Here is a 22,158-nt window from a genome sequence, read left to right as displayed (position 1 = left end):
ACCTTTTGTTTCTGGACTGTAATATTTTATTTATTTAATTATTTTTCTACTTGAAGGCACCTTCAGTGGGATATAGAATGATAGTTTTATTTTGAAATGTGTTATTTTTACATTATCAAACGGCTCACATCGGGTTTTTTATGTAAATAAGTAATTACTTAGTTTGTTGGCATTTGTGTTTTCTCTCATCTAGTCTGGAGGTTCCACTACTACTTCATTTCTGAAACATAAGCACATTCTTATATTCTGGACAAATTTTTCGCTGTTCACCATGTTACCACCACAAAAATAAAGGTAAACATGGTGAACAGTGTGAAGAAACAATTCGGAATATAAAAATATGTGTATGTTTTGGAAATCAAGTGGTGGTGCGACCTCCAGACTAGACGAGAGGAAACGCAGATGCCAACAGACTGTAAGTAATTACTTATTTACATAAAAAATGCGTTGTGAACTTTTTGATACTCTATATTAACACACATCAAAATGAGACTGTATTGTTCTAGGTCCCACAGAAGATGTCTTAGAGTAAAGCAAAAAGGTGAAATGTGCCTGGGAGGAATAAATTACAGTGTACCAAGAAAAGGTGGTTTTATGTACAAAACAAATATATTGTCTTGATGTGTTTGATGGTAATGTCTGCAGTAATTGCTGCCAAACCATTGTGGATTTTGAACCTTACTTCCTGTTGGTATATTCTGTTCAGTATTTTTTTCTGTGCTTAATTTATTATTTTGGAGAAAGTTGTGTGTGCTATTATTAAATGCTTCTTGTTTTGGCACTTGAGTCTACAGATTACTTAAATCAAGGGATGTCAAACATGCTCTTACAGGAATCTGTAATTATGTCCGTAACTTTTTCATAATGTTTCTGATTTTTCTTGGGATAACGTGTCAGAGTAAATACAGGATTTTAAAGATATTTAATTCAGTCTGTTGTTCATTTTATTATAAAGACATCCCAAATTATCTGTTAGTGTGCTGATGGGGTTTTGTGCTGTGTTAATATTTTCATTGGTATGTGAAGGTTCATGACTTAATCAGATAGCTTAATTAATTAATTAAATTATTATTATTATTATTATTATTATTATTATTATTTTTTTTTTTTTTTTTTTTTTTTTTTTTTTTTTTTTTTTTTTTTAAAAATGCAGCCGTGCGGTCTGAGGCATCTCGTCACGATTTGTGCAGCTCTCTCTGTTGGAGGTTTGAGTCCTCCCTTGTGTGTGTGTGTGTGTGTGTGTGTGTGTGTGTGTGTGTGTGTGTTGCCCTTAGCATAAGTTAGTTCAATTAGTGTGTAAGCCTTACGTGTCAAATTTTCCTGTTCGTCAGTGGTATCATCATCTTAATAGGTGAGGTCTCATATGTGCACTGAGGTGCTTCTAAACTCTCAGTTGATTAAAGTTACAGGCTTTCAAAGTTTTCGTTAATCATCTGAGTATTTGTGCTTCATTTATATTATTCTGTTTTAATTGCTCTTAAGAGGGGGTAGGACGTCAACGGGCTGACTTGGAGCAAGAGGGGGCACCACAGGAAATTTTAATTTCCACTGTCTATACTTTTACAAATAAATTCATATAAGGAAGGATTCAGGATTCACACTCATAGCAGTGGAAGTTCAGAAACATAACAATTATATATATATATATATATATATATATATATTTTTTTTTTTTTTTTTTTTACGTGTGAAATTTCACAATTTTTTGATTTACTATTGGCTGCATTTGTTGCTGTAGGTACATTTTTCTGCATAAGTAAGAGATTCTTCAGTGATTTTTGGACAGCATACAAACCATACTTACAAGTGAAAGAGACTCTAGAATTGATTTAATTTATGAAATATTGAATGAGCTGTTGCATTTTAAACTTCATGTTCAGAAAAAACTCAAATTTTATAGTTAATAGATTTGGTAAATTTTGCTGCCCATGTGGCATCCTACCTCCTCTTAAAATCACTTTTATAATGCTCACTCTAGCTTAATTTTTCATGTATATACAGTTTTCAGCGTTCAGTGCATCATCAAAATTGGTAACTATATGTTTAATATGGAAAATCAATTAACAAACTCCTGGAAACCGAACAGAAATTACAGGTTAACTCACTAGGAAAAACACCTAAAATTTTAAATGGAGATTTCTGTGTATTACTGGATAGTTCCTAGCCAAATAATGCTTGTTGTGTTAGGGTCTCCCCCCCGCCCCCCCTCCCCCCTCCCTTGCTTCATACTCTGGCAGAGACCTTTGATAATTCTTGCAAAACATAATTTTGAGTGCTCTGTGATGTAGTTTTATTGCTAGCACTGATATATATACAAATGAACTTTCTTGGTTGGCAGGTTATAAAGGACGATATGTGGCCAAATCCTTTGCAGTATTACTTGGTTCCAGATATTGAAGTTGAAAACGGTGTTGAGGGTGAAGATGGCAGGTAATTTTTTGTGTGTTGCTTTGTTAACATTTAAAATGGACTGTTCTCTTTCAGTGGTAAAGAACACTTAAATTTTGATATTCTAAGAATTTGAATTTTAGAAAGTAGTTCCACCCTTACACAATTATAATGTTTATAATGTCATTGGGGTCTGCAATATTGCTCTTGCAAAAATATTACAATTATCAGCATTATTTGGAACTTAAGTTTAAAATCAAACTTTGTGGTGTTTTCTTTTGACAGTACAGGAAAAGTTGAGGTACTATTGTAAATAAAATCAGTTTCATTCATTACAAACATTTTTAAATAGTGTAAACTTGGCCATAAACTGGATACAAAAGCTAAATGGTTGATTGCTGTTCAATGGATCATTTTTTTGGATAAATAGTAATGATTTGGAGTGAGTCATTTTATATGCTAAAAATTTACAATTGTTTTTATTTTTTGAATAAAGATGTATGAATGTTAGTTAATTGTTCCTACCCATCACTTTTACACATTACAGTAAAAGAAATTCTTGTATGGAATAGGAGGAGTTGTGAGAGAACTTCCTGCTTTGCTGTCTAAGTGAAGAAAAATTTTAGGTCCAGCATTGCGCACCCCTTTTTGTGCTACAGGTTGCTTTTGAGCAGTGAAGATGCTCTTTCTTAAAGATGAGTGACCTGAGAAAATTATTTTTTATGACTATATGTCAGCTTATAGATTTCTCTCCCCAATATTTGCAGTGATTCAAAGTGAAATGCGGCTGAACTAACTAGTTTTAAGAGTTCCAAAATGTGCTTTCTCCAGTTAAGACTCTCATCAATATGGACACTTAAAAATTCCGAAGTTTCCACTCTGTTTATTATTTCCTTACCATCTGTTACAGTTATCACTGATATAGTACTGCCAGATGTGCAGAACTGAATATGTTGTCTGTTTGAAACTGATCATTTGCAAAAAAACATGACTTTTCTGATATTTTGAAGAACATTGTTTACCGTATTATCTGTTGCTGTACACTACACATGCTTGGATTGATTACGCTATGTTATCAGCAAAGGAACTAGTTCAGCTTATTGTATATTCAGGGTGTATACACCCCGGGACAACCGGAAAATCTGGGAAAAACCAGAGAATTTTTTGATCCGGGAAAAACTCTGGAATTTTTCAAAATTCTGAGAATTTTTCATTGTTTCAGTTCTGAGTTAAATTTTTGTAATTTTGACTGGTAAGAACTGATACTGTAAAAAAGAATGTTACTGTATCCTGCTACTGGACAATAATACTGTAGCAATAAAACATAAACGAGAGCCAAAAATCAAAATGAAACTTCAGTTACAGAAGAAATGTGCCATTTACAACAATAAAACACTGTACACACACAAGCGTCTGGCAACAGCAAAATATGTCAAAGGCCTTAGGACGAAGACCATGCAATACTTCGCGACAATAAACTACTGTCTATGAAAGTGATGTCAAAACTGTTTTACATTAGGTTAATTTGGGCAGTTGCCAGCGGGCCCATGCGCATGCGCAGCTGAGTCACATATGAGCAGTACCTTCTCTCGCTTTTGGCTACTCAAAGTGTGGCTGTTAGCTGTATCGGCAGTAGCAACAGGCAGCCAGATGCTAACAAGAAAAATTTTTCTGGCGGGCCCTAGCTGCCAGTTCCATGTATGCGCAGAGTTGTAGTGGGGAGAGGGTAGTCTCCACGTGACCCGTGTTTACGTTTAGTGATTACACTGTTTCCTCTTCGTTTCTTCATTTACAGCTTCCACATCAAATGATAACAAAATGGATTTCTGTGTCTGGGAGCTATCACTTGAATTAAAATCCATTCATAAAATTCCGGAAGGCAAAAATATTTTATTAGTTTCAGTTTTCTGATACTATTTTATTTCCGCATTTTTGGTACTCAAACATTGTTTACTTTGCAAAACAATGAAGTTAATTTTTGTAGGTTTTCTAAAGAAATTTAGCTTTAATTAATCTTTGCTGCTGAGGTAATCAATTTATTTGAAACGAAGTGTTTCATTCCACAGTATTGGCTAGTTCCAATTGTTCGCTGAATTTCAAGTGCACATTTTCATCTTCTGGGATGTATGGCATTACGCCATTATAAAGAGCCAAACATGAGATTGTTGTTGTTGTTGTTGTTGTCGTTGTTGTTGTTGTTGTTGTTGTCGTGGTCTTCAGTCCTGAGACTGGTTTGACGCAGCTCCCCATGCTACTCTATCCCGTGCAAGCTTCATCTCCCAGTACTTACTGCAACCTACATCCTTCTGAATCTGCTTAGTGTATTCATCTCTTGGTCTCCCTCTACGATTTTTACTCTCCTCGCTGCCCTCCAGTGCTAAATTTGTGATCCCTTGATGCCTCAGAACACGTCCTACCAACAGGTCCCTTCTTCTTGTCAAGTTGTGCCACAAACTCCTCTTCTCCCCAATTCTATTCAATACCTCCTCATTAGTTATGTGATCTACCCATCTAATCTTCAGCATTCTTCTGTAGCAACACATTTCGAAAGATTCTAATCTCTTTTTGTCTAAGCTATTTATCATCCATGTTTCACTTCCATACAAGGCTACACTCCATTCAAATACTTTCAGAAGCGACTTCCTGATACTTAAATCTATACTCGATGTTATCAAATTTCTCTTCTTCAGAAACTCTTTCCTTGCCATTGCCAGTCTACATTATATATCCTCTCTACTTCGAACATCATCAGTTATTTTGCTCCCCAAATAGCAAAACTCATTTACTACATTAATTGTCTCATTTCCTAATCTAATTCCCTCAGCATAACCTGACTTAATTCCACTACATTCCATTATCCTTGTTTTGCTTTTGTTGATGTTCATCTTATATCCTCCTTTCAAGGCACTGTCCATTCCATTCAACTGCTCTTCCAAGTGTTTTGCTGTCTCTGACAGAATTACAATGTCATCGGCGAACCTCAAAGTTTTTATTTCTTCTCCATGGATTTGAATACCTACTCTGAATTTTTCTTTTGTTTCCTGTACTGCTTGCTCAATATACAGATTGAATAACATCGGGGAGAGGCTGCAACCCTGTCTCACTCCCTTCCCAACCACTGCTTCCCTTTCATGTCTCTCGACTCTTATAACTGCCATCTAGTTTCTGTACAAATTGTAAATAGCCTTTCGCTCCCCGTATTTTACCCCTGCCACCTTTAGAATTTGAAAGAGATTATTCCAGTCAACATTGTCAAAAGCTTTCTCTAAGTTCACAAATGCTAGAAACGTAGGTTTGCCTTTCCTTAATCTTTCTTCTAAGATAAGTCGTAAGGTCAGTATTGCCTCACGTGTTCCAACATTTCTACGGAATCCAAACTGATCTTCCCCAAGGTCGGATTCTATCAGTTTTTCCATTCGTCTGTAAATAATTCGTGTTAGTATTTTGCAGCTGTGACTTATTAAACTGATAGTTCGGTAATTTTCACATCTGTCAACACCTGCTTTCTTTGGGATTGGAATTATTATATTCTTCTTTAAATGTGAGGGTATTTCACCTGTCTTTCTCACCAGATGGTAGAGTTTTGGCATGACTGGCTCTCCCAAGGCCGTCAGTAGTTCTAATGGAATGTTGTCTACTCCCTGGGCCTTGTTTCGACTCAGGTCTTTCAGTGCTCTGTCAAACTCTTCACGCAGTATTGTATCTCCCATTCCATCTTCATCTACATCCTCTTTCATTTCCATAATATTGTCCTCAAGTACATTGCCCTTGTATAGACCCTCTATATACTCCTTTCACCTTTGTGCTTTCCCTTCTTTGCTTAGAACTGGGTTTCCATCTGAGCTCTTAATATTCATGCCAAGTGGTTCTCTTTTCTCCAAAGGTCTCTTTAATTTTCCTGTAGGCAGGATCTATCTGTCCCCTAGTGAGCTATGCCTTTACATCCTTACATTTTTCCTCTAGCCATCCCTGCTTAGCTATTTTGCACTTCCGGTCGATCTCATTTTTGAGACGTTTGTATTCCTTTTTGCCTGCTTCATTTACTGCATTTTTATATTTTCTCCTTTCATCAATTAAATTCAATATTTCTTCTGTTACCCAAGGATTTCTACTAGCCCTCGTCTTTTTACCTACTTGATCCTCTGCTGCCTTCACTACTTCATCCCTCAGAGCTACCCATTCTTCTTCTACTGTATTTCTTTCCCCCATTCCTGTCAATTGTTCCCTTATGCTCTCCCTGAAACTCTTTACAACCTCTGGTTTAGTCAGTTTATCCAGGTCCCATCTCCTTAAATTCTCACCTTTTTGCAGTTTCTTCAGTTTTAATCTACCGTTCATAACCAATAGATTGTGGTCAGAGTCCACATCTGCCCCTGGAAATGTCTTACAATTTAAAACCTGGTTCCTAAATCTCTGTCTTACCATTGTATAATCTATCTGATAACTTCTAGTATCTCCAGGATTCTTCTATGGACAGTACCGGTACTTCAAGAAAATGTACATCCCAAAAACGACACTGAAAAGCTTAATATCAGGTTGGGGCCTTCTTCATTGTGAATTAGGAGATACGAATGTGCACTTCAAGCCGATTTACACAATTCAGTACGTTTTACAAACTTAACGATGCTCTTAGAATATCCTCTGATGTCCTGTTTCTGATGTAATGTAAGATATATTCATGCTTTATACTTACGAACATACGAGTGTCATAAACTATCGTAGTTGTGCAAGCGCAGTAACACATGTTTTCTGGCACTCTCTGGTAACTGCTGAAACGAACCTATTTCAAACAGTCTTGGGGAAAATATTACGAATAGTGGTTTGAAAAGCATTACTTTCAAAGTAAATTTCCTTTTACGCAAGTTGAATTATATTGCATGTGAGAATGTGGGATGAATTTCTTAAATCACAGAGCGTTTTACTGTCGTCTAAAACTTAACACTTTGATGACCAGCCACTTCGAAGAATTTTGAGCACAGATGACTGGACATTTATCTCATTATTTTAAATTTTACGTGCACTCTTGTGATGTATCCTAAACTGTACCACATGCAGAAAAAGATCAATATTCATGTGAAAGCTTAGCTTCCTTGTAGCTTATTAATCTTTGAGACCATATTATATGTGAAAGCCTAGCCTTTGTTGTAGCTACACTCTGTATATTAATGTAAACCATTAACTTTTCCTCTTTGTGTGTTCGCACTACGTAAGTGATCTTGCTGCTATTGGCTGACTACAACACATGTCCTATGCCCTGAATATCTACTCTCATCGACTGGCGAGATCATGTGACATGAGCTATGATTGGCTTATGACAGGGCATTGTAATCTCGATTTCAATACTCTGGAAAGTAGTGTGCTGTGTTCGGTGGAATTCGAATCAAAGGTCTTTCCAAAACTTTTTCCCATAAAGTGCCGGGAAATTCTGCGCTGGTGTATAAAACATTAACCATTTAAAGGATTGATATGTTTTACAGTTCTGAGGGAAAATCTATGGAAAACCTACTGTCACTTAACACAGGAAAAGTGTGTTTTCACCTGGGAAAAAGTACATTTTTTAACTGGGATATGCGGGGATGTTATTAACCATTTTGGAAAGAAAGACTGTTGAAATTTTTGCAGAAGCATATATTAAGAGTTCAAAAGCTTTGACTATGGAGAATTGAAACTATTTGTTCTTTTCTGTTATATCTTCAGTTACATATTTCCCCCAAAACCACTGAGGTGTAGTCTTCAGGCAAATAGAGTGGCAACCTTTTAAACTTGCTGTCTAAACATTTAGGAAAAAATACTTGCTGATTTTTGCCAAAATTAGATGCTACTTTATAAAGTCCCTAATGATAAGTTAATCTTAAATCCCCGTACGCAGTCAGTCATTCTGATTTGGTTATTTGTGAAATCCTTCAGCTTCTTCATACGAATGCCACAATGGTTCCTTCAGTAAGAGTGTAGCCAGTCCCTTTCCTCAGCCACCTATGATATATTTCATGCTGTGGTTGTAATGACGTTACTATGCACAAAACATGAAAAATATTTCTTCCTTTCCTGCCTTGCTTTGTATATCTTAAGGTAAAATAGTGCGCAGTATTTTAGTTTAAAAAAAAGTACTGAGTTAAATATACCTATATATAAGAGGGGCTTTCAGTAAGTAATGCAACACATTTTTTTCCTCTGCCAATGTCGACTAAAAAAAATGCTGGATTTGTTGTGAGACATCATGGAATATTCCCACTTCAACCCCTATTGATTTGATTTGATTTGATTGATTTTATCAAGGAACACACAAACAGCATTGGTCAAGCCCGCTGCTTGCCGCACCGAAACAGAGTTTGTGTGGTATCGTTCCTTGTGTCTGTACCAATGCCCTTGAACAGTGCAAAAAGACCCTTTACTAGTGCTTTTCTAAACACAATTTCTTCAAGTCTGGTTGACCTGAATATTCCGTGCCTTTTAATCTCCAATGCCTTGCATTCGAAGATTAAATATGATGCAGTTTCCTCACTCCCACCTCACATCCTGCATTTGGGGTCTCCTTCTATTATCCCCATTGTATGTAGGTGTCTTTTGAAGTTCCCATGTCCTGTCAATAGTCCAACCATGAGTTTCATTTCTCTCCTGTTCAAGCCCAGGATTGAGAGGCTTCTCTTAGAACATGGCTTTGGCATCACCTTGCCATGTTTTTGCTTATGGACATTAGCCCAGTATTCTACATGCTGTCTCCTTGTCCAGTCTCGTAGCTTTATTTTTATCATTGTCTTGTTGATTGTCAGGACAGATTCCAGTCCAATAAATGGAGTCGTCGTCCCTATCCTGGCTAATCTATCGGCTTGCTCGTTATCACTAATCCCTGAGTGACCAGGGACCCACAATAGGTTTACCCTATTGCTTTCCCCGAGCTCCACAAGGACTTTGTGGCATTCTGCCACGATCTTTGATCTTGTTGCAGAGGCTCCCAGTGCTTTCAGGACTGCTTGGCTGTCTGAATAAATGATAATATTGTGACCTTTGTAGCACCTCCGCAAATTCTCCTCCACACATACGGTGATGGCAGAAATTTCTGCTTGAAACACATTGGTCATCTTCCTGAGAGAGACTGCACTCTCCAGCCTTGGCTGCACTCCATATACCCTGGCCCCAACACATTGGTCTGTTTACAAACAGTCAGTGAAGCGGACTATGTCCCCAGTATGGTGTCTAAATTTGTTCTCCCAGAGCTCTCTACTTCCAATTACTACATTGAAAGCAGCTGGGAGTTGTTATATAGTCAGCTGGCATTTCCCCAAACATACCTATGTCTACCTCACTCAGTATTTTAGTGAGAGATCCTTGATACCCAGTGAGTTCCAGTTTCTGCCAGTCTTTAACCTGTGTTCCAGCTGCTGCCTCCATCTTTACCCATAGGTGTAATGGGGGCATGTCCAGCATGGTTTCCATCCCAGCAGTGGGTGTGCTGCTAATTCCGCCTGTAATGGCTAAGCAGGCCTATCCATTAACAAAGCTCCTTAGCAGCTATTTGCTGTTCTGCCTTTTTCCACCACACTGTAGCCCCATAAGTGATCATAGATCTTACTACCGTGGTGTATATCCAGTAGATACGCTTTAGGCTTAAGCCCCAGTTTTTACCACAAGCTCTCCTAGTACTCATTGTAGTACCTTTCACCTTGGTACAGGTACTCCTTATGTGAGGGGTACATAATAGTTTCTCTTCCAGGGTTATCCCTAGATATTTCACTATCCCCTTCACTGGTAGAGTTCATCGAGAAGCTTGAGATTCCAATATGTGTGTTGGATCTGCTTCCTCGTAATAGTAACACAACAGTCTTCTTAGGACCGACCCTTAGGTCCTGTTCCTTGCACCAATTTTGCACAATGTTCAGTGCTCCTTGTGCCATAGCTCTGAGTGTACTTGAGAATTTGCCAAGTATTACTATGACAAGATCATCTGCGTATCCCTGTCAAAAGTACTGTCTAGAGTTTAATTCTACAAAGAGTTCATTCACCACAAGGTTCCACAGTAGATGGGACAGGACCCCTCCTTGTGGACAGCCTCTGGTGGTGTTGATTACCATTTTCTCTCGCACAATGTTGACTTCTAACTTTTTACCACTAAGCATGGCCCTAATCCATCTGCAAATGGTGGTCTCAAAGCCATGTACCTCTGCTGCCTTAACCATGGATTCAAAGGTCGTGTTGCTAAAAGCTCCTTCAATGTCCAAGAAGATGCATAGGGCTATTTCCTGAAAGTGTAGTACTTTCTTCACCTTCCCAACAAGTTGGAGGAGTGCAGTTTCACACGATTTTCTTGGTTGGTGTGCATGCTGGTTTATGTGTAGAGGGACCCTAGTTAATGTCCTCTCCCTAACATGCACATTGACCAGTTTTTTCTAATGTTTTAAGAAGAAAGGACAGACTGATTGGTCTCGTGACCTTGGCGTTGGCATGATCACTTCTCCCTGGCATTGGAATGAAGACAACCTTCACTGCCATCCAGACATTAGGAATGATTCCTGCTGCTAGGCCAACCCTAAATAACCTGCACAGGAATCTTATTAAGTTCACCTCTGCTTGTTGCAGGAGTGCTGGAAAAACTCCATCTGGTCCAGGTGACTTGAACGGTTGGAATGTTCGCACCGCCCATTGGATTTTACTATGTTCAACACAGTTTCTGGCAGATTCCCAGTTCTCCCTTCGAGTACCTGAAAACCGATATCTCGCATGGATCTTGTCCTGGTCTATGTTGTCTGTCAGAGTACATTGAGGAAAAGGAGTCTTGTGGAGTAGATCCAGTGTTTCATGTGCTGTCCTTGTATATTCCCTTGTATTTCCTTATAAAGTTCTTCCTGGATTAGTTGGTATTTTAGTGAGGATTTTGTGAAGTCTGGCCTGAGCAGCCTACCCTCTACCTCCTTACAGAATACCTTCCAGGGCACCTGCTTTGCTTGCTTAGTTGCAAGATTGTATTTGACAAGGGCCTCCCGATTGTCTGCCCATTGTCCTTTCCTTCTCGCAAGCTTAAAAAGTCTTTGTACCTGTTTCCTCTGTGATTCAAGGTTGTCCATTGTCCACACACATGATCGGTATCCCGTGCACACTGTTGGCTAAAACCAATGGCGTGAATTCGCTAAAAGTTTCAGCAGAGGGCTCAAGGAGTTTCTTGTCAACAGTTTTAACTCGACAGAACTGCCTCGGTTTTGAAAGACAAGCAACTTGTGTCACATAGGCACAGCGTAAGTTGCTCTGGGAGTAGACTTGTAAAGATTTGACTGGGCCTTTGAAATAATTTTTTTAAACCAATTCCCTAAAATATTCCTTGACTGGCTGCCACCATGTAAAATGAACTCCCTCGTTATACCTTCCTCACGTTGTTGCATCCTGATGGTCACTAGTCCCTACAACAAAAGTCTGCCATCGGCATGAAGGGGTTCCATTTTTTTACGTAAATGCACATTTTGGAGTTTCTTATATTTCTAGCATGAACCAGCTTACCGCCAGTGCCACCGAGGCCCGATACCCCCTTTATATTAATAGGGTTCCTGAATCGGGGTCACGTCCACTTCCTGCCCTCCCAGATGATGACTCAGGCCATCAGTGGCCCCTTTACTGTGTTGCAGATTTATCTGCAGCACAGTCGGTCTTCATCTTGCCACCATTGTCACTTCTGATGTCTTTGATTACCCTGACAGCAACCTGTGAGAACCTCGAGAATAGTCTCAGGTCCTGTTCCCGCATTGTCCTCAGGGACTTCTCTCCAACTTCCACCACAAGGGTTTGGCCCTTCGGTGCAACCTTCCCGTTGATTACCTTCCAATCTTCTGTTGAGACTTTCAGGTTTTGAAAACCTATTTTCTGAATCATTCTCTGGAGAGGTATCCTTAAGGAGTTTTGGTGCACAGATTAATATCTGTGTGGTCTTGAAGAGCTCAGGTGCTTTGCATCCTCCCATGGTGACATTTGGGGCAACTTTTCCTTAAGCCAGTCCGCTGTACCCACCCCCTCACAGACAATGATGACCACTGTGATCCAGATACTCTCTCCTGAATTTGGGTCCTGGACCAGTGTCTGCCCCCCCCCCCCCCCTTTTCCCCCAAATCTTCTCAAAGAGCATGAGCTGCTTCTGCTGCGAGGTGATCTTGACCAGTGGGTAGCCTTGCTGGATACCCGCAATCCTAAAAACACAGACTACAGTACTATAGGTCTGTTTCCCAATTTCTTGCCTCGATTTTTTGTGGATATGCTTATCCTGAGAAGTGGGAGTCTTAGATTCCTCCCTTGTTCTCTTGCTGCCTGCCCTCAATGTAGAAGGGGTTTGTACACCCCCTTCACACTGGGACAGTCTTTTTCTTGGAGGTCTTGGGCTCAGGCCCTTTTATTTCCCTCCACTTTTGTTTAGGAAGCCACTCTTTTCTTTCCTTTAGCTTTTGTTCTCTAAGAAGTTTCCTTCTCTGAGCCCCAGACAAGTCTTTGCTCTTAATCTGGCCCAACATCTCAGTAACCATTCTTACTTCTTGACCTGGTCTGTCCCCCTGTTCAGCTGAGGGGATGTTTTCCATCGGTTCCAGCCCCCATGTTTGGGTGTCTGCGGTCTCAACTTGCCCCTCACTATTACTATTTTCTTTAGTGTCCATTTTGGTCCCCCAAGAGTTGGGAATCTAATCGGTCCACACCACAGAAACCCCACGCAGCGCAAGGCTAATTACTCAGGGAGATCGCCCGGTATCCCTGAGGCTCCATTCTTGGCACATCTTCCCATGTGCCACGCACCCCTCGGCATGGATCGCATCACACCTTGGGTTGGGTATTGAGGAGTTAGGAAATGTTAAGGAATGGATGTGGGATGACAGGTTGTTGTGGGAGACACTTAGTCTGGTCCATCAGCCAAACGTTACCGACCATAGGTTCCCACAGTCGGCATAGCCCTCAGCTTCCCGCAATCTCACAAGCCTCCCCACCCGCACAGACAATGCTACTTCAAGGTGGTGTCCCCCGGGGAGGTGAGTCCCTGTACTTTCATGTAGTTCCAATAGGTGGCGGCATTATAAGTAGCCTTCAAAATGGCATCTGAAATGGGAGTGTGTTTCAGGCAGAGAGGTGTTATTGAGTATCTTTTATCAGGAAACCAGACCATCGCAGATATTTATTGATGCTTGCAGAATGTCTGCGCAGACCTGACGCAGTGAACAAAAGCATGGAGCGTCCATAGATAAGGCATCTGTCATCATTGCAACCAGGTCGTGCGAACCTGTCTTATCTCCTGCCAGCTGCCCACACACAGCTGCGACTTGATAACTGAAGAAATGAACTACAGTGTATTCATTGCCACAAAAATGCAAATGAACTTCTCCTTCTCACACGTCTGCACTCCCAAATGAGCTCACAAAACTTCATTGGAGTGTTCTTCCAGGTCCACCATACAGTCAGAATCTCACACTTTCATCCGTTTGGCCCAATGAAGGATGCGCTCCGTTTAGCAGTGCATGGATGATGGGGAGGTTATTGATACAGTGAGATGTTGGCTCTGACTTAACCGGTAGAGCAGTGCCATGTGTGTGTACAGGCCCTCCCATTAAGGTGGCATAAGGCTGTCGCATTGAACAGAAATTGTGTAGAAAAATATGGTTTTGTAGCCAAAAGAGTAGGGAATAATATGGTGTGTTGGAACAGTGAATAAAATTAACTTAATTTCAGAAAAAAAGTGTCATTACTTATCAAATGCCTAATGTATTTACTCCGTGACTACTGTGTCGACATTTGCATACTATCAATATTGTTTGGTAGTATTTGAATGTTAATCCAAGCTGACAGGCAGAAAACCATTTTGAGTAGCAGCTTTCTTCATGAGTTGGTACAACAAATCTCTTTCGCCTATTGACAAAGTTAAATTACAGCCAAGATAATGTTTCGTACCCTTATATTCCTCAATTTTTAAGGAAAATGTTAAGAACTTCCAGTTGTATGGTGTTGCGGTTCCTTTTCCTCCCTATTCTTTCTGTCTAAACTACCTCACAGCTGAAAAAGAGACAGTGTGGGCTAGTGTTGAGGAACTGAAAATTCATCATGTTTTATTTTGTGTGATAATAGTTCTATAAATCAGTCTTTACCAGGATGCTGTTGTCAAATAATCTATAGAAATGTCTCTTCATAATGTGGCCATATAGCAGTTACACATTTCTTGGGTGTAGCAATGTTGGAACTTGGAATAGAATGGAAAAAAAAGACGGATAAGATGCCCATTGTTTTGTGGCATCACATTCCTGTTCATACTGCACCATTCTTCAGGCGTTTTACTTCTGTGAACAAGTGTTTGGCTTGGCTAGCAGAGTAAAGAGAGAAATACGTTGTAGTTCCAAGAGCTTAGTATCAATGAAGTTACAAGATCTCAAAACCTGACATCAAGAGAAGTTCTTTGCTATTAAAAGTTTCCTACTAAGATACAGGTGTGACACATTTGTTGATTTACATGCAACTGGAAGCAGAAATTTGTCATGGGCCCAGGAAAGAATTTGAAGCAGGAAATTGTTCTCATAACTTGAAGAGGACCTAAAGAGTAAAATGTAAAGAGGCATATGATTAACATGTCCCTTCTGTCAAATTTTGTGTATGTATTCCACCTGTAGTTTGTCACTCGGGGACTTCTGGTATTTACAATAATACTATTAAGTAAAAATTATTTTGTGTGTGATATAAAACTTTACCAATTGGGAATGTGGTTTGAGAGAAATGTAAACTTTTCCATTTGACTGCTGGTGTTGATGAACAAAGGATCTACATTGTTCCTGTTGGTGGTGTGCTTAGGTCTAACATGTAGACTGGGCTGTATCAACTTTACAACCAGCAGCACAATACGTATGCAGCTGGGTTACACTTTAAGCAGGTTATAAGTGAAATCTTAGCTAAAGTTCTCATAGGTATTGGAAGTGGTCATTATGTTGTAAATCTGAGGCCATGGTATCGGTGGAAAATTTTCCTCTGACTGCATTCGCATGGTACTGGCTATGCGCAGTGGATTGTACCCTTGATGGAAAACATATTTTGTAGTTATTCACTATCAGGGGTGAGTTAGTTTCCAACTGCCACCTGTTATGGAGCAGCAGGTTACATATTTAGATTTTTCTGTGTTATTGCATAGTTTAATTCTTAAATACCGAACCTATTTTTGTATTTAAGAGATGTAATCTCGTGTTGTAGGTAACTGTAAAGGGCAGACTGGCACAGTCTGTAGCACAGTTCTCATTTATTTTGAATGACCAGCTACACAGCTCAATAAGGTGTCGGCCTCCATTGGTGACACTTGAGTAAGGTAGCAAGTTACTTATTGAGCTTTCTGTGAGTGCTTTTACTATTAATTCCTAAGTTAGTAGTACTAAGATGGATAGGATGTATGCATGCTGTGTGTGGACACAGGAGCAGCTGGTTGCAATTCATGAACAGCTGAAAATACTTTTGGCCATGGTAATCCGTCTTCAGGCCGCTGCCTGGGGGTGCAGCGTAGGTGGAGTATCTGGCGTGTCACATGGTATGCCTCAGGTGTCATTTGTTTCGCCCATGGGATCTAATGCCGAGGCACCTTTGTGTGTACCCAGCGTGGTGGATCTGCCCTTACTGCAGAGTGGGTGGTAATGCTTTTGCATCACTCAAAGTGAAGAGAGCCAATGTGGAGGCTGGCCGTCTAGCCTCACCCATTCGCCCCGAGTGGACAGCCGGTTACCCCTTCAGCAGGGTCTGTAGCAGGCACACCAGGGATGGGAGTCTAGTCATTATTGGGAGCTCCGATGTTAGGCATGTTACGGAAAGTGTCCAGGACTGGAAAGAAGTGCGCTTGGTATGGTAGCCACATTTGAGATGTGGAAGAAGCCCTGTCTGGCTATCAAGTGCAGGGTGCAGTTGTGTGAAAGTTGTCTCTCATGTTGACACCAATGATGTCTATTTGTTTACGTTCTGAGGCCATTCTCAGTTTAGAAGAGTGCCTGGCAAAAGTGATAGAGACTGCTGGCCTCATGTGCGAGCTGCAAACAGCGCTCACAGTTTGCAGCATCATTACTAGAATTGATTGGGGTCCTTTGGTTTGGAATTAAGTGGAGGGTCTCAACCAAAAGCTTCGTTGATTCTGTGATGATCTTGGCTGCAGATTTCTGGAACTGCATTGTGGGGAGTTGTAGGACTACCCTTGACCCAGGTCAGGGATGCACTTCACAAAGGAACCAACTAATCATGTAGCAGAATACTTGTGGAGTGCAAAGGGAATTTGTTTAAGGCTGGGCGTTCATGAACGCCCACCAGTCAGTGTGCAGAAAGTAAAATCAGACAGCATACAAAGTAAAGACACTTTAACTGTCAAAATTTTAGTAGTAAATTGTCAAAGTATTCATAAAAAAGTTCCTGCATTTACTGCCCTTGAAATTTTTTCTCTGTACTGAATGGCTAAAACCCGAAGCAGAAAGCTCTGAAATACTTAGTGAGGTACGGAATGTATATTTGAAAGATAGATTAGACACTATAGGAGGGGGTGTTAGTTGCTCTCGACAAAAATTGAAATTGAGTCTGACTGAAGTTACATGGATGCGTGTAACTGTTCCACATGAGCTCGAGTTAATTATCGCATTTATTACTGGCCACCTAATTCCGTCGTGATAGTTTCACAACTACTAAAGGAAAGTTTATGCTCAGTAGCCGATAAGCAATTGGTGGCACCACACGTTGATGAATGAACATAATTTAGTTGCAGTATGATGGACATAGAGGAATTATGGGCATAGTTCAAATGGATTGTAAATTGTGCTCTGGAGAAGTATGTGCTGAGTAAGTGATTAAGGGTGGGAAAGACGCAACATTGTTTAATAATCAAATTCAGAAATTGCTGAGGAAACAGAGAATGTTGCACTCTGTTAAAAGAACGTGAAAATGATGGCAGGAAGACGTTAGTAGAGATTAGTGCTTCTATAAAAAGAGCAATGTGTGAAGCATGTAATTACTATCAATGTCATACCTTAGCAAAGGATCTTGCTGGTCGGGCATAAAATCGCTAAGTGCATCGAAGGCTTCTGTCCAGTCACCCATAGACCAGTCTGTTGTGACAGTAGAAAACAGCCAAAGAAAAGATGAAGTCTTAAATTTATAAATTTATTATTTGAACAAATCATTGACAAAGGGGATCGTACAGATGTACCGTCATATGGCAGTTGCGCAGACACCCCTATGGAGGACATAGTCATCCCTGGTGTAGAGAAGCAACTGAAAGAATTGAAAACAAATAATTCACTAAGCCCGTGTGTGATCCCAGTATGCTTTTACAGTACTCAGCTCCATTGGCCCCTTAGCTTGCATTTATCAGAGATATCATGCCTAGTGCGAAGTCCCCAACTACTGGAAAAGAAGTTCTGACAGCTCCTGTATATAAGAAGGGTAAAAGAATGGAACCAAAAAATTATAGACCAATATCCTTAAAAGCTTTCCTGTAGAATTCTGGAACATTTTGTCTGTCAGAATATAATGAATTTCGCTGAGGTGGAAGAGCTGTCCATAAATCAGCACAGATTTAGAAATCATCGCTCATGGGGAAATTAAGGTTGTTGCTTTCTCACATGAGAGACAAGAAAATTGTCAGGAGTGTGCAATGGAAGTGTGAGAGGTCTGCTATTTTCCTGTGTATACATAAACAATCTGACATACAGGGTGAGCAGCAATCTGTAACTGTTTTCTGGTGATGTGTGGGAAGGTGTCATCATTGAGTGACTGTTGGAGGATTCAAGATGACTTACACAAAATTTTTGGTTAGTGCAATGAATGACAGCTAGCTGCAAAAAAAACTAGTATCCAGTTTCGAAACTCAACTTCGAGGCTTAAACACTGAATAGATGTTTAGGGTTTATGGAAGAAATAGCCACACACAGAAAATAATGAACCCAAACACTTTCATTTTATGCTAACAATGTCCACTTTTCTACAAACTGTTTCTTACAGCTTGTTTCCTGTGTAAGTATCTATGTACCCAATATATTCGATACATGGAATAAAGTAGTTTTAGCACAGAGGTATGACGCACGCATCAGACACATGATAGTCATTTGTGGTTCTCCTAGGTCAGGTACAGAGCAAACTGAATTAGCTTTATTGGGAAAATACAAGAAACAAATTATGCTCGGGATGAGTCTGTGAGGGAAAAGAAATTTCATGATGCACAAAAAACTGAATTATGAATTAGTTTTTTGTGTGGACAAAAAACACTTGACAAAGATAACAAAGTACAGACAAAAAAGATGGAAGCAATAATGAACCAAGTAATCCAAGGAAGATTGGAAACTGCAAGAACAATTATTTGGATATGAGAGTCAAAAAGCAGTGAAATACGATGGTCAAACTGTTTTCTCCCAGATGAAGTATGTTGCTAGGAAATATAGCAGTCAGCCTGTGTAAAAATGAATGATCGTTGAAGGAAGAACACACATGCTAATAAAACAAACAAAATATTACTGTAAAAATATTTTTTCTGGTAGGTTAGTACTTGAAAAAGCTACACACACAATAAATATTGCACAGTTCTCAAGGTAAATTTTAACAAAATAGTTTTTCACAAAAAATTGTGCTTCAGACAATAAGCAAACCACTTTATATTAAAAATAAGACTAATACAAATTGACTGTGACAAGGAATAGTATCACAAGTGAGTGAAATGCAATAGAGTGTTGATTATCTGAACTGGGGGAACATTGGTGTTGGGGAAACTGGTTTACTCAGATAATCAAACTAGATACTTTTATTCACCAATAAAAACTACGTATGTTTATAATATGAATGTTTTGGTGTTACAAAGGCAAGTACAGTAGGAATGTATGTAGTACAACCTAGTGAACAAAAAATATGTAGTACATAAGCATTTTGAATGTATAGTAATTATTTACAGGCTTCACTCTTAAAAATCCTTAATTTTGGTCTGTCTAAGCAGGCCTACCCACTTTCTTCAGGGCAGATATCTGATAGTGGTCACCTTCATCTTGCTTCAAACCATCACAAGGCAGAATCTACAATGTAAATGCTTCAGAAGGAGCCAGTATATTTTCAGCTTCATTTTCCGGATCACTAGTTAATGAGATGCAGGTAGTGTCAGCATTGTCAGTGACAAAGTTTAGAGTTTTGCTATCCCAGGATTTGGTGCCCTGGATCTGTATCATAGACGCTCATCCATTCTTGAATGTCTTCATCACATTAATGGCAATTGAATTCTGTGCATCATTTTCAATTAGACTTTGAGAACTTTCTGCCATACTTAAAATTTTATTGAAGCTTTTTTATTTCATGTTCGTTTATTTATTTATTTATTTATTATAAATATTCTGTTCCTTTACACTGTCCCATGCGGCTCCAATCATCTAGGATGCATCTTTCAAATAAATATTTTTATGGTTTCGTAAGACTTTTTTCTCCCTGCTCTTCTCTTTCTAACAATAACTTACAAAATAATTATTTTCGTAACACAGTTTGGTTTTGATAATGACTTGATCCATGTACTGTCATAAGGAGATCATTTTATGTGTGTAAAAAAAAAATCACTTTTGCAAACTTATTCTTTCGCTTGATGATATCATGGGGTGGATGTGTGGGTGCATTGTCAAGGAGCAATAATGTTTTCTCCCTTTTGCCATCCTTTAACTGATGAGTTTTTTCAGAGGGTGCAAAAACTTTCCGTAAACTATTCCATGAAAATCGTACTACCCGTCAGTGCCCTCTTTTGTGAGTTGTAAACAGTAGGCATCCCAGACACATTAATGAGTTAGGAACAATGCGATTTCTAACTTTTACCAGTGATGAGCATAGGCAGTTGGTGGCTATCAGTAACATCAGTACAAGCTAAAGCAATAATATGATCCTTGCTTATTTTAGGATGAGGTGCATCTAATTCACAACATGAAGCAAGAGTTTTTCATGGCAAAGCTTTCCAATTGAACCCAGGTTCGTCAGCATTGTACGTGTTTTCAAGAGCACAATCTTCTTCCCTCAGTACGGCCGCTTGTTTGATTTTGAAAGAATTAGCAGACAAGTTTTTTTTTTCTTGTACTTGAATCTCAAAAATGCCATGTCTTGACATAAAGCATTTAATCGGCCAGTGCTTGCTTTAAAATGTGTTCCTGGGTTTGCCACTAGTAAACAGAACTGTATAGTTGTGTGTATATCTGTAATTGCTGACGGAACAACCTTGTACTCGTTAGATAACTTGGTTGCAGATTCACATTCCTTTAAGCTTTTATTAATCTTCTTCTTAGCTCTCATAGAAAGGACAACATGTTTAGGTTTAGGCATTTTATATCACAAGTATACTTTATGCGGCACGATTGACACAAGTGATCACATAACAGAGTGCAGATAGTTACTATTGTTGGCAACTAGGCATTTGGGGGTGAGAGAGGAGGGAGGGTGTATGGAGGACTGAACCACAAAGATCAAAGTGGGGGGGGGGGGGGGACATGTGAATGAGTAACAGTTCGGTTGACTTCTGCTCTACTGTAATGGTATCTAATTCAGTATTGTAGCATGAAACACAAATGGAAAGTTAGTTTTAAAGGAGTAGAAAAATATATCAGCATTAAATATAAGCTATTAAAGAAATGTTTGTATTAACTGGCCAAACTTACTCTCTTCCTTAAATAATTTAGCTCAGTTTTTGTCTGCAAAATGGTGTAATGTTCTAGAAACATCAATATTTTGTGCTCCTTTACTTTCAGTTGATGGTATTACCAAACCAATAACTTTTTCTGGCTTGTTATGGAACAGTAGTAATTATTTTCAGTTTGAAAAACAGTGCTCAGCTTTTGCAGTATTCAAAGGCACCATTTGATACATCAAAACTGCGCCCTAGACGGTAGGTCAACTCGGTACCAGTGAGCTGTTTTACTAGTAGCACTACTATGTCTCGCACACCAGAAAGTTTTGATATTTGCACATTAAGTAAAGTTCTTACCAACATGAACTGTGCTAGTAATACAATGGAAATGTCATTAGAAAATACTGGTCTAAAAGTGCTTCATTTGTAAGGTGTTGGTCACAGGTGGTAGATTAGAACAAAAACTAAGCTGCTCTGAAAGTGTCTGTAATGCTTCATGTCTTGACGCTGCAAATTTTGTTGCAAATAAATAATATATGTCACCTTTTTAAAAAGTTGAACTCTAAATTTGGTCACTGGCTCTTTCAGCCTCTCGTCCTAGGAAATCTCATTGTAGGTGGTCTTTGCTGTTTTCATTCATGTGTGAGGGAATTCACACTTTATACCCCATCTTTCACTGATACTGAAAGCTTTGTCAAGCAGTAGTCCTTTAAAAGCATTTCTGTTAGTCCCATTCCTAAACGGTGACATGTAGCTATAATGTCCATAAATAAGAAATTTTGACTCGACAACCTCATTTTTTGAGAAAGCTATCCTAAAAGAGCATGATGTCCAATCAACTCAGAATTGGCAGGATCGATAGATAATCGAAAATTAAGCATTTTTTCTCAATGTATATGGGGTCCATTAACAGGTATTTTCTTAGAAATCAAGGAAAGACACTTCATTTGACTGCTGCTTATGTATCCAAAAGGGAAGAGCTGTTGAACAAAAGTGTCACTGGTGTAGTGACCAAGGCATCTGATTGCAGAGCAGAGAGACTTTGTTCAGTTCCTAGTTGTATTCTGAAGGTTTTTTATTCATATTTTTTCCATTTCGAAATTGTCCTCACTCTGTTTAATGTCCTCAATTTCCTTCAAACAGATAGATGGATGGTACTTGTCATAAACATTTGAAGT

The 22,158-nt window shown here is 39.2% G+C and overlaps 1 protein-coding gene across 3 annotated transcripts in view; it reads left to right on the top strand.

Moving 5' to 3' along the window:
* LOC124554804 (protein SET) overlaps positions 1-22,158 on the top strand; it is a 61,234-nt gene that overhangs the window by 27,822 nt on the left and 11,254 nt on the right. For all 3 annotated transcript variants that reach the window (XM_047128459.1, XM_047128458.1, XM_047128457.1), the window contains exon 5: positions 2,339-2,430. In XM_047128459.1, the coding sequence (XP_046984415.1) occupies positions 2,339-2,430 (92 nt within the window). The remainder of the gene's footprint in view (positions 1-2,338; positions 2,431-22,158) is intronic.

The sequence above is a fragment of the Schistocerca americana genome, chromosome X, assembly GCF_021461395.2.
Source record: "Schistocerca americana isolate TAMUIC-IGC-003095 chromosome X, iqSchAmer2.1, whole genome shotgun sequence".
Lineage (NCBI taxonomy): Eukaryota > Metazoa > Arthropoda > Insecta > Orthoptera > Acrididae > Schistocerca > Schistocerca americana.
This window is presented reverse-complemented; position numbering and strand designations above follow the sequence as displayed.